The 12,246-nt window shown below is 43.1% G+C and overlaps 2 protein-coding genes across 2 annotated transcripts in view; both read left to right on the plus strand.

The window, feature by feature from the left end:
* nup43 (nucleoporin 43) lies at positions 1–6,206 on the plus strand. The gene is made up of 8 exons (XM_026917556.3): positions 1–211; positions 324–446; positions 1,886–1,963; positions 2,381–2,543; positions 3,108–3,243; positions 4,082–4,233; positions 4,390–4,506; positions 5,893–6,206. The coding sequence occupies exons 1-8, from the start codon at positions 65–67 to the stop codon at positions 6,117–6,119; spliced, it is 1,143 nt and encodes a 380-aa protein (XP_026773357.1). The 5' UTR covers positions 1–64; the 3' UTR covers positions 6,120–6,206.
* A 119-nt stretch (positions 6,207–6,325) lies between these two features.
* Positions 6,326–12,246, plus strand: part of lats1 (large tumor suppressor kinase 1) — an 11,276-nt gene continuing 5,355 nt past the window's right edge. Inside the window, exons 1-4 of the mRNA XM_026918304.3 lie at positions 6,326–6,669; positions 7,341–7,764; positions 8,931–9,081; positions 10,412–11,748. Coding sequence (XP_026774105.3) covers positions 7,432–7,764; positions 8,931–9,081; positions 10,412–11,748 — 1,821 coding nt within the window. The 5' untranslated portion in view covers positions 6,326–6,669; positions 7,341–7,431. The remainder of the gene's footprint in view (positions 6,670–7,340; positions 7,765–8,930; positions 9,082–10,411; positions 11,749–12,246) is intronic.

Raw genomic sequence — 12,246 nt, forward strand, 5'->3', positions numbered from 1 at the left:
AGCAGGAGGAGGGCGTGGCTTGTCGGGAATATGGGCGGGAAAAATAGCAGCTAGCATAAACTAAATGAAAGCAGGAGTCAGAAGGGAGGAAATGGACTGCATTAACGCAAAATACGTGTCACAGAAGATCAGTAAAACGCGATGGAGGCCCGTGTCAGCGGCTTCGTTACAGCAGCCCGAGGTGTTCGCGACAGGCTCGTGGGACAATGAGGTGAACGGCGTTTAGACACATGGCGAGCTAACTCAGCTAGCAGGTGATGGACACGACTTCCGGTTTCACCCGAGAAACAGCGCGTGGCTAAACTGAGTTCTGTGTGTTTCAGGATAATAAACTGTGTGTGTGGAGTGTGGGAGAGAATGCAGGCGGCATCATGGAGGAGGAACTGGAGGGAGATCCGCAGCTGCTGTGTGAATGTGACCACGGCGGGGATGTGCTGGACCTCCAGGTGGGTTTGCAGCTCACTCAGGGTCGCAGCTCATTGGCCAATACAACCGGAAGTGAATAGTGTCGCCAGGCATGACGACTTTTCAGGGGAAAGTAACTACCATGTGCTCAAAAATGGTCTCCAGGTGACGCCATGGACTAATCTGCATATTCAGTGATTTGTCATGATCATTTGCATGTAAAAATGTCTACCAGGATTTTCTGAAGACACAGAATAATAGTTTTATCAGTGCAGAAAACAGCAGATTATAACTAGATTAAGAAATCTTAAATGAAGCGGTGGAAGAATTGATTTTATTACTTGTAAATATAGCCAAGAGGAGAGTTTAAAATGAAATAGGAAGAACTGTGCAAGGGGAACACACAATCTCGCTCAGTGATTAGTGATCGGATGCTGGGGAACAATGATGATCAGTGATTGGGAACAATGATGATATGAGATTGGTTGCTAGGAACAGTGATTAGTGATTGGTTATTGGGAATAATGATGGTATCAGATCGGTTGCTGGGGAAAAATGATCAGTGATTGGGAGCAATGATGATATGAGATTGGTTGCTAGGAACAGTGATTAGTGGTTGATTGCTGGGAACACTGATGATTAGTGATTGGTTGTTGGGGGAAAATGATGATCAGTGGGTGGTTGTAGGGAACATAGGCTTGCAGCTGGGTCAGGTTTTACATGCTGGTGGGGACTCAACCGAACTGCTTTCTCACCTCATATAACCAGATGCTGTTCTCTGACCGTATCAAGTACAGGACATTATGCTCAAAAGGTCACTAGATTTGTCACTACGCTGTCTTTTGAAATATAAGAACTAAAGGGGTCTAAACGGCCACCAAATCTAACAACAAAGCACCGAGTTTACAACAATGATTTTTGCTCGTTTGAGTAAATCAGATCAGTTGACTCAGTAAGAGTTTACTCTTTCAGCTCCATCTCTTTTGAACTTAGCAAAATGTATGATATTTTGACAAGTGATTGTTCTTCTTTGGCTGTCTGAGCATGAAGTCATGCTCTACACAAAACATTACTTGTAGATTCACGTGTAAACAGGAGGGTTAAAATCTAATATAACAATTCAGGAAAGACACCTTACTAAAAACAATCTAATTCCAAAACTCAGAATCATGTCTTTTAAGCAATAAAGCAATACTCGAACCATGCAGTGTTCAAAGCTTCTGAGTGATCTTTTATTGTTATAGATATTCATACAGAATGCCAAAAGTAGCCCAATTGACTGGATGAACTGTTTACCTCCCAATGATGTCATTCAAACAAAATCAGCCCTATGTGTCATTTAGCTAAAAGAGAGATGAAAATGTCTCTTTCAGTTTCTGAGTATGAAACTCAGGGTTGCCAGATTGGATCGATTGTTTAATGTTTTCTTGTTTTTAATGTACCACTGAGTGCTTATGCAAACATTTCATTTTCATTTCAGTTCTTAGATCAAGACAGACTAGTTACAGCATCATCGACCGGAGCAGTGACTGTCTACAAACTCCATCCTGACAGCCAGGTATTAAAATCTTTGCCTTTTTAGACTTAATATATTTCATATGGGTATGTGACTGTTGATATTTAATGCTTGTTTTTTTAATGTAACCGCATAGTGCTTAGAATTCTTCATATATATTGTGTATTATTGAAATTCTGTATAGGTTTCTATGGATTTCTGCTGTAACAACTTACATAGAGACTTGTGGCAAGTCTTTGTGGTATAAGAGGAATAAAACACTTCGGGACATTCTGTTACAGGAAAATCATCAACTTCGGGGTAGTAACAGTAACTCTTCTTCGCGTCCGTCCACACTACACCACCCCGTCTTTGATTATTTTCCTACAACAGCACTTCGCCAAGAGTTTTATTCCTTACTTAATATCTGTGTGCTGTATGTAAAAGACTTGTTGCTTGTGTGTTTCCTGTGCAATCTAGACTCTGTCCGTGGCTCACGTGTGGGATCAGGCACATCACTATCAGAGCGCTAACGCTCCGTGCACTGGAGTGGCGTGTAACAGTCCGGAGCTGGTTTCTGTGGGGGAGGACGGGAGAGTCGTCCTCTATAAAGCCGATCAGAGGGGCATCGTCCGTGTCATCGGTCGGTATATTCAATCTTCACAACTTTGCACGCTTTAGTGTTCTTGTTGCTGCTTAACAAATATTTTTTATGCACAAGAAACCATTCGGAAACACCTCTGAGTAATCCTGCTATGCCGTCCTGGTGCTCATTAGTCACAGGTTTGCGTCATTGTTTGTACGTTAAAATGCACCATCACACCCATGCAGGTTCTGTCCACATCATCCTCCATCATAAGGCTCAGAATAATGCGGGATAAATATATCTTCACATCAACAGCTACAAAACACATCACATTCTCAATACAGTATTTTTCTTCATATGGCTACTTTGAAGAAAACCTGTTATTTAAGGCAGGAGAAGTTTATAATTTATTGGTCGTAGGCTGTAAATGGTGATGTTTGTAAAAAGTAGAGCCTTAAAAAGGACTGAGAAAATCTCCAGAATAGCAGTACGGTTCAGTACGGTGTGATACTGTGTATGATTTGCTGTATACATATAATATAATACAATACACAATATAGTAATGTGTATAATACAATACACGGGGTGTAATTTTTTTTTTCTTTTCAAATATTTGCACAGAAAACGCAGACAGCAGCACGATCCATGCCGTGACGTTTCTGCGGACGACTGAAGTACTGACGGTGAACTCCATCGGACAGCTGAAACTCTGGGACTTCAGGCAGCAGGGCAGCGAACCTGCTCAGATCCTCGCACTGTAAGACTACGACACACACACACACGCACATGGACACCTAGTGTTGAGAAAGAACAGCATCTAGCATTAGAAATGTGCTTGAAGTAAAAGCATACTATTTTTTTTAATAGGAAAAAAACTGAACACATTGAATTAAGTTCTTTCTAGTATTAAACAATTAAAAATAGGGTCTAGTTTGAAAAATTCAGTTTGTTAACTGTATGACCAGGTATTACAGTATAATATTACCAGATACACCCCAATTCCATCATCTTTTGGGTATATTACTAAGGTGTATGTGGTACAAATGGAATTTTTAGTTTGATAACCACGCACACAACCTGAAGACACTCCCATCTCTGTGATTTATTTAAGCCACAAGGAGTGTGTGTGTGATGAAATCACCATTATAATGTTATAATATTTTATATAAACTATTCTTCCGGCATGAAATGTAGTCTATAAACGGTAAGATTTGGTTGCCAAGCAGCACAACGGGCAAAGATTAGAGGATTCTATGGACAGAACAGTGGCACAGCCCGATTTTACACCTGTAACTATCTGTTATAAAAGCAGAAATACCTTATTCTGTGCCAAGCGATCATAATTTCTACAGACGTCCTCCAGAAACCACCTTCAGGAGGATTTGACCTTTTTTTTTTTTTTTTTTTTTTGCTATGTACTATACAAGAATGTGCAAAGACATTTTTGTAATAAATTATTCTCACCACCGGGTTGTTTTTCAAATGGCCGATGAATGCTGCGATATTTTTAGGCTAGGTTATCATACCATGAAAATGTCACACTGTAACACCGCTAGTTGTATATTTAGTGACAGTAACCCCTGTTGTCTCTGCAGCACCGGGGACAGGGTTCCCTTGCACTGTGTGGACCAACACCCGAACCAGCAGCATATAGTGGCCACCGGAGGCCAGGACGGCATGCTGTGTATCTGGGACGTGCGGCAGGGCAACATGCCCTTCTCTCTCATGGAGGCTCACTCTGCTGAAAGTGCGTCAGCGATCTGGGCTCGTAATTAATTTGTTTATTTATGAATTTAATGCTCCCCATGACCCAGATATGTCACAGTGTCTTAAGAGTCAAAGATATATTTACAGGCAATAACACTGGAACTTGGCATTGATATTATGTTCTTTTTCTCTCTAGTGTGGGAGGTGCATTTTCACCCGACAAACCCAGACCACTTGTTCACCTGCTCTGAAGACGGCTCTCTGCTGCACTGGGAGACATCCTCGGGGTCTGACGCCCCCTCGTTCCTGCAGGGTAAGAGCAATCTGTAGCAGGTCCAATATGTAATGGCGGTAATCTTTTCTTGGACTTCTTGTGGCATTCTCGGTATACAAAGCCACTCAAAACCTTATAACACATCCATCCATCCATCCATTTTCCATACTGCTTATCCTACATGGAGTCATGTGGGAGCCTAGAGCCTGTCCACATGGCACAATCTCACACACTACAGACAATTTGGAAATGCCAATCAGCCTACAACGCATGTCTTTGGACTGGGGGAGGAAACCCCCGAAGCGCTGAGAGACCAGAGGAGCGAGGCAGGCGTGCTAACCACTAAGCCACCGTCCAACCACCTCCCCCAACACAACTGTTATTGTGCACAAGTTTAACAGAGGAAGGAAGTGACCTCATGTATGTTTGGGCACGTGACAGTGATGGGGAAATGTGCTTTCAGACACTTCTGTTTTTATTTGATATACTTCCTGTGTATATCTCTACTTCACATTTATACACATAATGTCGTTTGTCTTTGCACTTATCTTGTTGAAACGTCCATCTTCTCCCTAGATTCAGTTTCTTGGCGGATGAGATTCAATTCTCCTCTAATATTTCCCAGTACATCGCTCCACTCATGTTTCCTTCCATGATTTGTAAAGCCCCAATACTCTTTGCAGAGAAGCAGCCCAATATCATGATGCTCCCACCACCGTGCTTCACTGTGGGTGAAGCGACGATCTGAATTCTTGCCAAAGAGGTCTATTTTTGTTTCGTCAGACCAGAGTATATTGTTTCAATGGAATTCTGATTTCTCTAAATGCCTTTAGATGCACATCTCTCTGCTTGTTTTTGAATGGAGGAGTTTTGTGTGAGGCGTAGGAACGGAGATGATCGCGATGTTCATGGTTTATTGTTCTCTGTGTAGCTGTTGTTCCTTCTGCTTTCTGGTCATCCTACAACTCTTCAAGTAACCGCCTGCGTCTCTCATACCTTTCTTGATTTTATTTCTATGTAACATTTACATATATACATATTTTTAATATAGTGTGAATACGTTTTACTGATCCATTTAAATTTTTAAACATCTGTTTATGCTTATGAATATGTCCTTCTGTAAGTACAAAGTGAAAAGACATTATGTGTATTTACATTTAAGTGAGTATATGCATTGAAAGTATATATTTGAATAATTATTTGCCCTCGCTGTACATATTACACATTCAAAGGCTCTTGAGAGTAAGTGTAGAGTCTTCTGTGCCTCTTTCCATTGTTTTCCATTTCTGGAAAGGCTGTCATTCAAAAGTGTGGTTAAGTGTGACCTTTGAGATCAGAAGTTCACATTGGCACCAACATCTACCTTTTTTTTTTTTCCCCCCTTCTCTATGAGTTTGATTATGTTTTGCTCTTTCTGTCGGTCAGGACGCAACAGCAGCATGATGTCGCGCAGCGCCGCGGCCCCTGCAGGCGGAAACCAGTCCCTCATCAGCGCCTGGCTCAACGGAGACTCCAGCAAAGGCAGACTGGAGACCACACACATGCTCCCCAGCCAGACGCTCTCCGTCAACAGTCTGGATGTGCTCGGACAGTGCTTAGTGTGCGGGACTGACGGGGAGGCGGTTTACGTCCACAGACGGGTCCCTGTGTGACATCGTCTGTCTTTGAACATACCGAACAAATGTGTTTGCTGATTGTGTAATGCACTTGGATTAAATAAATAATAATAAAAAAAATTAAATAAATAAACAAAACAATGTTGTTGCTAGTTGTTGTTGTTGTTGTTGTTGTGCACGTGCTTTGATGTGTGAAATAATACCTAGTGTTTGTAATCAAGTTCATTGCAGAGCTTAAAGACTTTGAGGTTAGATAACTGTTTTAGAAAGAAACAATTAGAAAGCACTTATCAAGGTGTTGAGGATGGTTCAGAAGAAGCGAAGAAGGCGCTAAGCATTCTGGGAATTTGAGTAAGGTGCGCTTACATCCGGGTATTTTCATCCTCTCACATTGACAGACACCGGCGGAGCACCAAGGCGACAGTGTCAATACAAAAGCGATAAAAAAAAAAAAAAACACTCATGCGCTAATTAGCTAGAAAGAAAAAATTAACCGGCTAATATTTCTACGGTTGTATTACTTCTGGAAGAGATATCCGCTTTAAAAATGTTTGTCTCAAACAAAATGGATATTCTTTAACCAAGGGTAAGTGGCTTAACCAAGTCGTTTTGCACCTCGAGCTTTCTAAGCTAAGCTAAAATAAGCTAAACTAGCCTAGCTTGTGTTTGTGGTTTGCTAGCTAGGCCCGACGGCTTGATGTTAGCAACGTTTTTACCTTTACGTCGCTTAAAAAAAAAAAAAAAAAAACTCGGGGAGAAATGTTTAAGGCAGTTGTGTGTCAAAACCAATTTTTTTTGGGAATAAAAATTCACTCTCTAAATTTAAACTAGCTAGCTACGACGCTAGAGCTGTAACAGAGATTAGCCAAGTGAATAGACAAGGCCCTTGTAGAAGTCAGTCATAGCTGACATTTAATAAATCATACACTAGCGTGTTAGAGAACAAGCTGAAATGCTACAACAAAAGAGTTTTTATTTTTTTGTTATTGTATCCATTGAAGTGGCTAACTAGCTGATTTGATCTGTCAGGGCTTAGGAATGTGCTGGAAACCTTTCACCTAGCTAATATTTCCCAGTTTTTACTGCAAGCACCACACTGCAAACCCTTGTATAAGATTAGATAATGTAGGATTTTGTGTACAGGAAGGTTGGCAGACTGGACATATTATCAGCAGTTTGAACCCTGATCAGATCAGATCAGATCTCATTTAAACTCTTCGTCTATAACCCATGTTCTTTCTTCACCTTTCTACACAGGTGAATCAGGTTGTTAACACCGTACCACTGGGACACTTCTGGCAACCCCCTTCTGTTCACCTCCTTGTCTGGCGCAGTACATGTGTTTTTCATGAAGAGAGGAGAGAGACCCGAAGGATACAGGCAAATGCGGCCCAAGACGTTCCCGGCGAGCAACTACAGCGCCAACAGTCAGCAGATGATGTTGCACGAGATCCGGGAGAGCCTGCGCAACATCTCACTGTCCCGGCCCTCGGATGCTCTCAAAGGAGAGGCGCAAGGGCAGCAAGGGCGCAGCACCAACCACAAGAACCCCTACCACAAAGCTCTTCAGGAGATCCGGGAGTCACTCCTGCCCTTCGCCAACGGGCCCGCCCCTACCGGACATGCCCCCGAGGTCAACGTTCAGATGCTGCAGGAGCTGTTGGCTGCAGGGTTTGATGAGGTATGATTTCAAACAGCGTTCATGTATAATTTCTTTTTTAAATTGTGTGTAAACACATGTTGGCCAGGATAAGAACGTTCCCTCGTCAGGTGATCGTTCGACATACTTTCAGTATGACAGCATTGGTATGTGGATGGACAAGTTTCAGCCGTAGTACAGAGCTCAGAGAATCTCGGCGCTTGTTTGTTGTTTGTCCCCTTCCTCATTCTTTCTGTTTTGCAATGCGTTTTTTCCCTCCAACTGGTTTAAGAAAATCTTGAAATACACAATCTCTAACACGCACTAGGCAACATGTGTGATATTTTAATGTCACGCCGAATGCCAATGTGATACAGCAGGCAACACACAATATTCTCATTTAATTCAATGAAGAAATATTTATCTTTTCAGTGAATATTTTTAATCACAAATGAGAGCAGAACTGTTGCACTGATTTTGGATATTCTTGATAGCAAGATGGACATTCCTATGTAAATTACAACAATGTAGACCAAAATGTATATATGTAGCCATCGGACATCGTGTCATTGGAAGACTTGACAACATTCTATGCTGCTTTTTTTTCCAGTAAGATTAAAAATGAAATGCCAGATATTTTGTTGAAATATATTTATGGTTTTTTAAAGTTCACGTCAAAGCATGTTGTGAACAGAAAGACTTTCCATCTATTTTTACTGCTAGAATTCAGCCGCATTGAAATCCTGTGGGTTTTCCCAGGCTGCCAAACATATCGTCACAAATAAAGAATACCTATAAAAATGGGTACCAATTCACAGCCATGAATACATTTGTACACTAAGGAGATGTCTCATGTCAAGATAAGTAGAAGTGCACATTGTCCCTGGTTTACGTATAGATTAAAAAAAATAAAAATAGAGAAATGAATCTGTGTATCATTAATGCAAAGCAGCACGGAACTATGAAGTGGCTCAGTTCCACGTAAAACCACAAACCTGGCAACTTGGCAGCCATTTGATGATGTTATGAATGTAACTTATCCTACATACCTCATGCCACCTTTACGTGATTTGAGTGATCGTAACACAAGACGCAAACGAGACTGAGCTTATCACCAGGCCTGAACAGGGCCTGAACAAGCATTTATCAGTGAACTGACCTCCCAAATTCTTTCCCCTGTTTATACGCTTGTTTGTGTTTACGTGTAGGAGACGGTGATCTGGGCTCTGAAGCAGACCAACAGTCGCAGCTTGGGGGCAGCTGTGGAGTACATCAGTATGATGAGCCACCAGGACGCGGGGAGAGACCAGATGGGAGCTGCAGCAGCACGCACAACTAATACAGCTATCAAAGCAGCCGGTGGGTGCAGGTCACATGTCCACCGTCAAGCCAATTCACTCCACTCATATTAGACATATTATTATATCTTTAGGCTCGATTATTTTTATAGCCACTGATAAATACTGAACATACTGAGACACTGAACATCTTAAGTGTCTGATTTGTCTAGTGTGTGATTATTCATCCATGCAAACTGTTGGCTCTAAGCTTCAGTTACTTGTTATTTGCTGCATTAGACTCTTAGCTCCAGTACAAAATTAACGAAGCAAACCAAACATGCCTTCTCTGATTGACTACCATGGACTACTTACACAGTGTAGTGTGAGATACATCTGCTCTCTATCTCATAAAATTAATTTATTTTTGTGTGTAGTGTGCAGCGTTTTTCACCCTGTTACTCAAGCTGTCAAATTGTCTTTATTCAGATAACGCAACATTAGTCTACTGACTGTAGCTCTGGCACCTTGGTCACCTTAGCTCATTTGTTATGCTTGGGAGTAAAACACAAAAATATGAATTAGTGATGTATAGTATATGGTATTGTTAAAAAAAAAAAAGCAAGCAGTGAAGCTCCAGCCTTATTGTTGGAGAAGGGGTTTAATCTGTGTCTAAGTAAAACAAGCATTTGCACTGCTATAGCATCATCACTAGTCTCAGAGTGCAGCTTCGTGTGCGTCAACCAAGCATTTTAATCTAAAAATGAAAATAGTTGTTCAGCTGTTCATTAATTGTAAGGCAAACTGGCCTCTTAAAGTGACACATTAAATCATAATGCAGCCCCTGATCTTGTGAACATGAATTTAAATGTTTTGATGATGAATGCTTATTTGTTGTGTTTATAATTGCTCTAAAACTGTTACATATTTTTAAATTGTTTTAAGTTTATAGTATGATTTAGTTTTTACATACGTTACTCGCTTGGTGATGTCGTCTCTCTCTGGATGTTAACGTCCGGCTCCACCATGTGCAAAAAGAATTTTATACGTTATGATCAGCATGTAGAAAAGTAAGTGAGAAAAGCGATGGTAGGAGATCAGTACCGAGGGGAAGATATTGTTGCTAACCGGACATTTTGGAAGCAGATAGACTACACTGAACGAGGAGTACATGGGGTAAATGGAAGAATGTGTAAATTTAAGTATATTGAGTAGGAATGGTAAAAATATATTTAAAGATAATTTCATATACACTGATTCAGCAGTTTATTACCTGCTTTATGTATGCGCCTAATAGACTGGTAACTTGTTTTATATTGTATAAATATGGTAATAGTATGATACTGAATTGACTTGCCGTAATTACACTGAACAACATTTTTATTCATTAACAGCGTGTGTTGTCTCTGCAGGTCCCTCGCACATTCAGCAGCCAGTTCTGCGGCGGCAAAGCTGGAAGGGCTCCAAGGAGTCTTTGGCCCCTCAGCGGCACAGCGGTCTGTACCGCTCAAACAGCCCCAGCCCTCAGCCTGACCTGCCTCGACCTTCGACTTTTCCCCAGGGCCATGCAGCTGGTCAGCGGGTGAATCCTCCACCTTCCTCATGGGATTCAAACCCTGCCACCAAACGCTACTCCGGGAACATGGACTACCTCGCACCCCGCATCTCTCCCATCCCTCAGGGGCCATGGGTCGAGAGCTACCCGAACCCTCCTGCCCAGGCGCAGCGGGGCATCAGCCCAGTGCCCATGGGGCGCCAGCCCATTATAATGCAGGGATCCGGAGGAAATAAGTTCAACTACCCGCCCTCCTGGCCTCAGAACGGCTCTGCGCAGGTGGACTATGGACATGGCATGGGCATGGTGGGAAGCAGCAGGCAGCCTCCGCCTCCCCCTCCGTACCCTCTTGCTCAGGCGAGCGGGCACAGTCCCACAGCGCAGCAGATGCAGGCGCCCAACCGCAACAGTCACAACCTGGAGATGTATAACCTGGGTGTCCTGGCCCAGCCCAGACCTTCAGCACAGCAGCCTCCTTCTTCCTCTGGAAATGGCAACAATCAAGATATTCCTCCCCCATCTTGGCCTCACAACATGCCGGCGCGCTCTAACTCGTTTGCTAATGCTGCACCAGGTACACGTCAGTGCTCCCCGGCAGCCAGCTCGCAGCCTTCTGCTACCACTGTCACGGCCATCACGCAGGCGCCCGTCCTACAGCCAGTCAAGAGCACACGTGTTCCCAAGCCTGAGCTACACACGGCTGTGGCACCAACACACCCACCTTGGCTTCAGCAGCAGCAACAACCGCCACCTTCTCCATATCAGGAATCTTCCGTGCCTGCACCGGCGGTGTCCCAGATGCCAGTCTCGGAGGTTCCCAGCTACCAGGGTCCCCCGCCTCCCTACCCCAAGCACCTCCTGCAGCAGCAGCCTCCCGCTCCGTGCCCGGCATACGCCAAGGAGGACGAAGGTGCCGAAGATGACGCGGACAATGCCAGCACTTGCTCCAGTGAGCGTGCAGATGGCTCAGAGACTGTCGCAGGCAGCACAGAACGGGAAAAGAAGCAGATCACCACGTCTCCAGTGCCTGTGCGGAAGAACAAACGGGATGAGGAGCGGCGAGGGGAGGGGAGGGTGCAGCTTTACTCCCCACAGGCCTTCAAGTTCTATATGGAGCAGCACGTGGAGAACATTCTGAAGAACCACCAGCAAAGACTGCGTCGCAAAAAGCAACTGGAGAGCGAGATGCAGCGGGTTAGAACCCCTCCTGTACCTCCCTATGTTTTCCCTCTGTTAATCTTCCATTTTCTCCGAGCCTCTCTTTTCCAGTCGTGCTCTAAATGGGAGGCTCTACTCCACTCTCTTGGTGTTTGTTCTTTCCTCCTAGCGCTGTCTTTCTTTTCTCTTGCTTTTCCTCTCTGTGGCAGCTGGTTTTGAGGGTGTAACACTTTCTCCTGCCAGCTAAATAGTCTGCGCAGACGACTGAAGAAGTAAGGCTTTGTACAGTAAATGCATGTACACGTCTTTTGAAAAAGAGTGAATTTTTGTCAGTACTGTTGCAGGAAACTGCGTTGCATGACTGCATGCTTTGCGTATGTGGAATGCAAGTAGCTGATGCCTTGGATTTTTTTTTCGTGAATAGAATAATTTACATAAAAATGGTTCTGTTGCTAAAAAAAAAAGAAAGAAAGAAAACTGCTAACAAAAAAAAAACTCAGTCAATTTGGTTCTGTCACAACATTAAACATTACT

Source organism: Pangasianodon hypophthalmus, chromosome 30 (assembly GCF_027358585.1).
Source record: "Pangasianodon hypophthalmus isolate fPanHyp1 chromosome 30, fPanHyp1.pri, whole genome shotgun sequence".
Lineage (NCBI taxonomy): Eukaryota > Metazoa > Chordata > Actinopteri > Siluriformes > Pangasiidae > Pangasianodon > Pangasianodon hypophthalmus.

Bases quoted from the DNA above. Each gene is read 5' to 3' on its own strand.
- nup43 (XM_026917556.3), top strand. From the start codon at position 65: ATGAAAGCAGGAGTCAGAAGGGAGGAAATGGACTGCATTAACGCAAAA. The intron at 212-323 runs GTGAACGGCGTT...TGTGTGTTTCAG, and splicing joins CAGGCTCGTGGGACAATGAG to GATAATAAACTGTGTGTGTG. The intron at 3,244-4,081 runs GTAAGACTACGA...TTGTCTCTGCAG, and splicing joins CCTGCTCAGATCCTCGCACT to CACCGGGGACAGGGTTCCCT.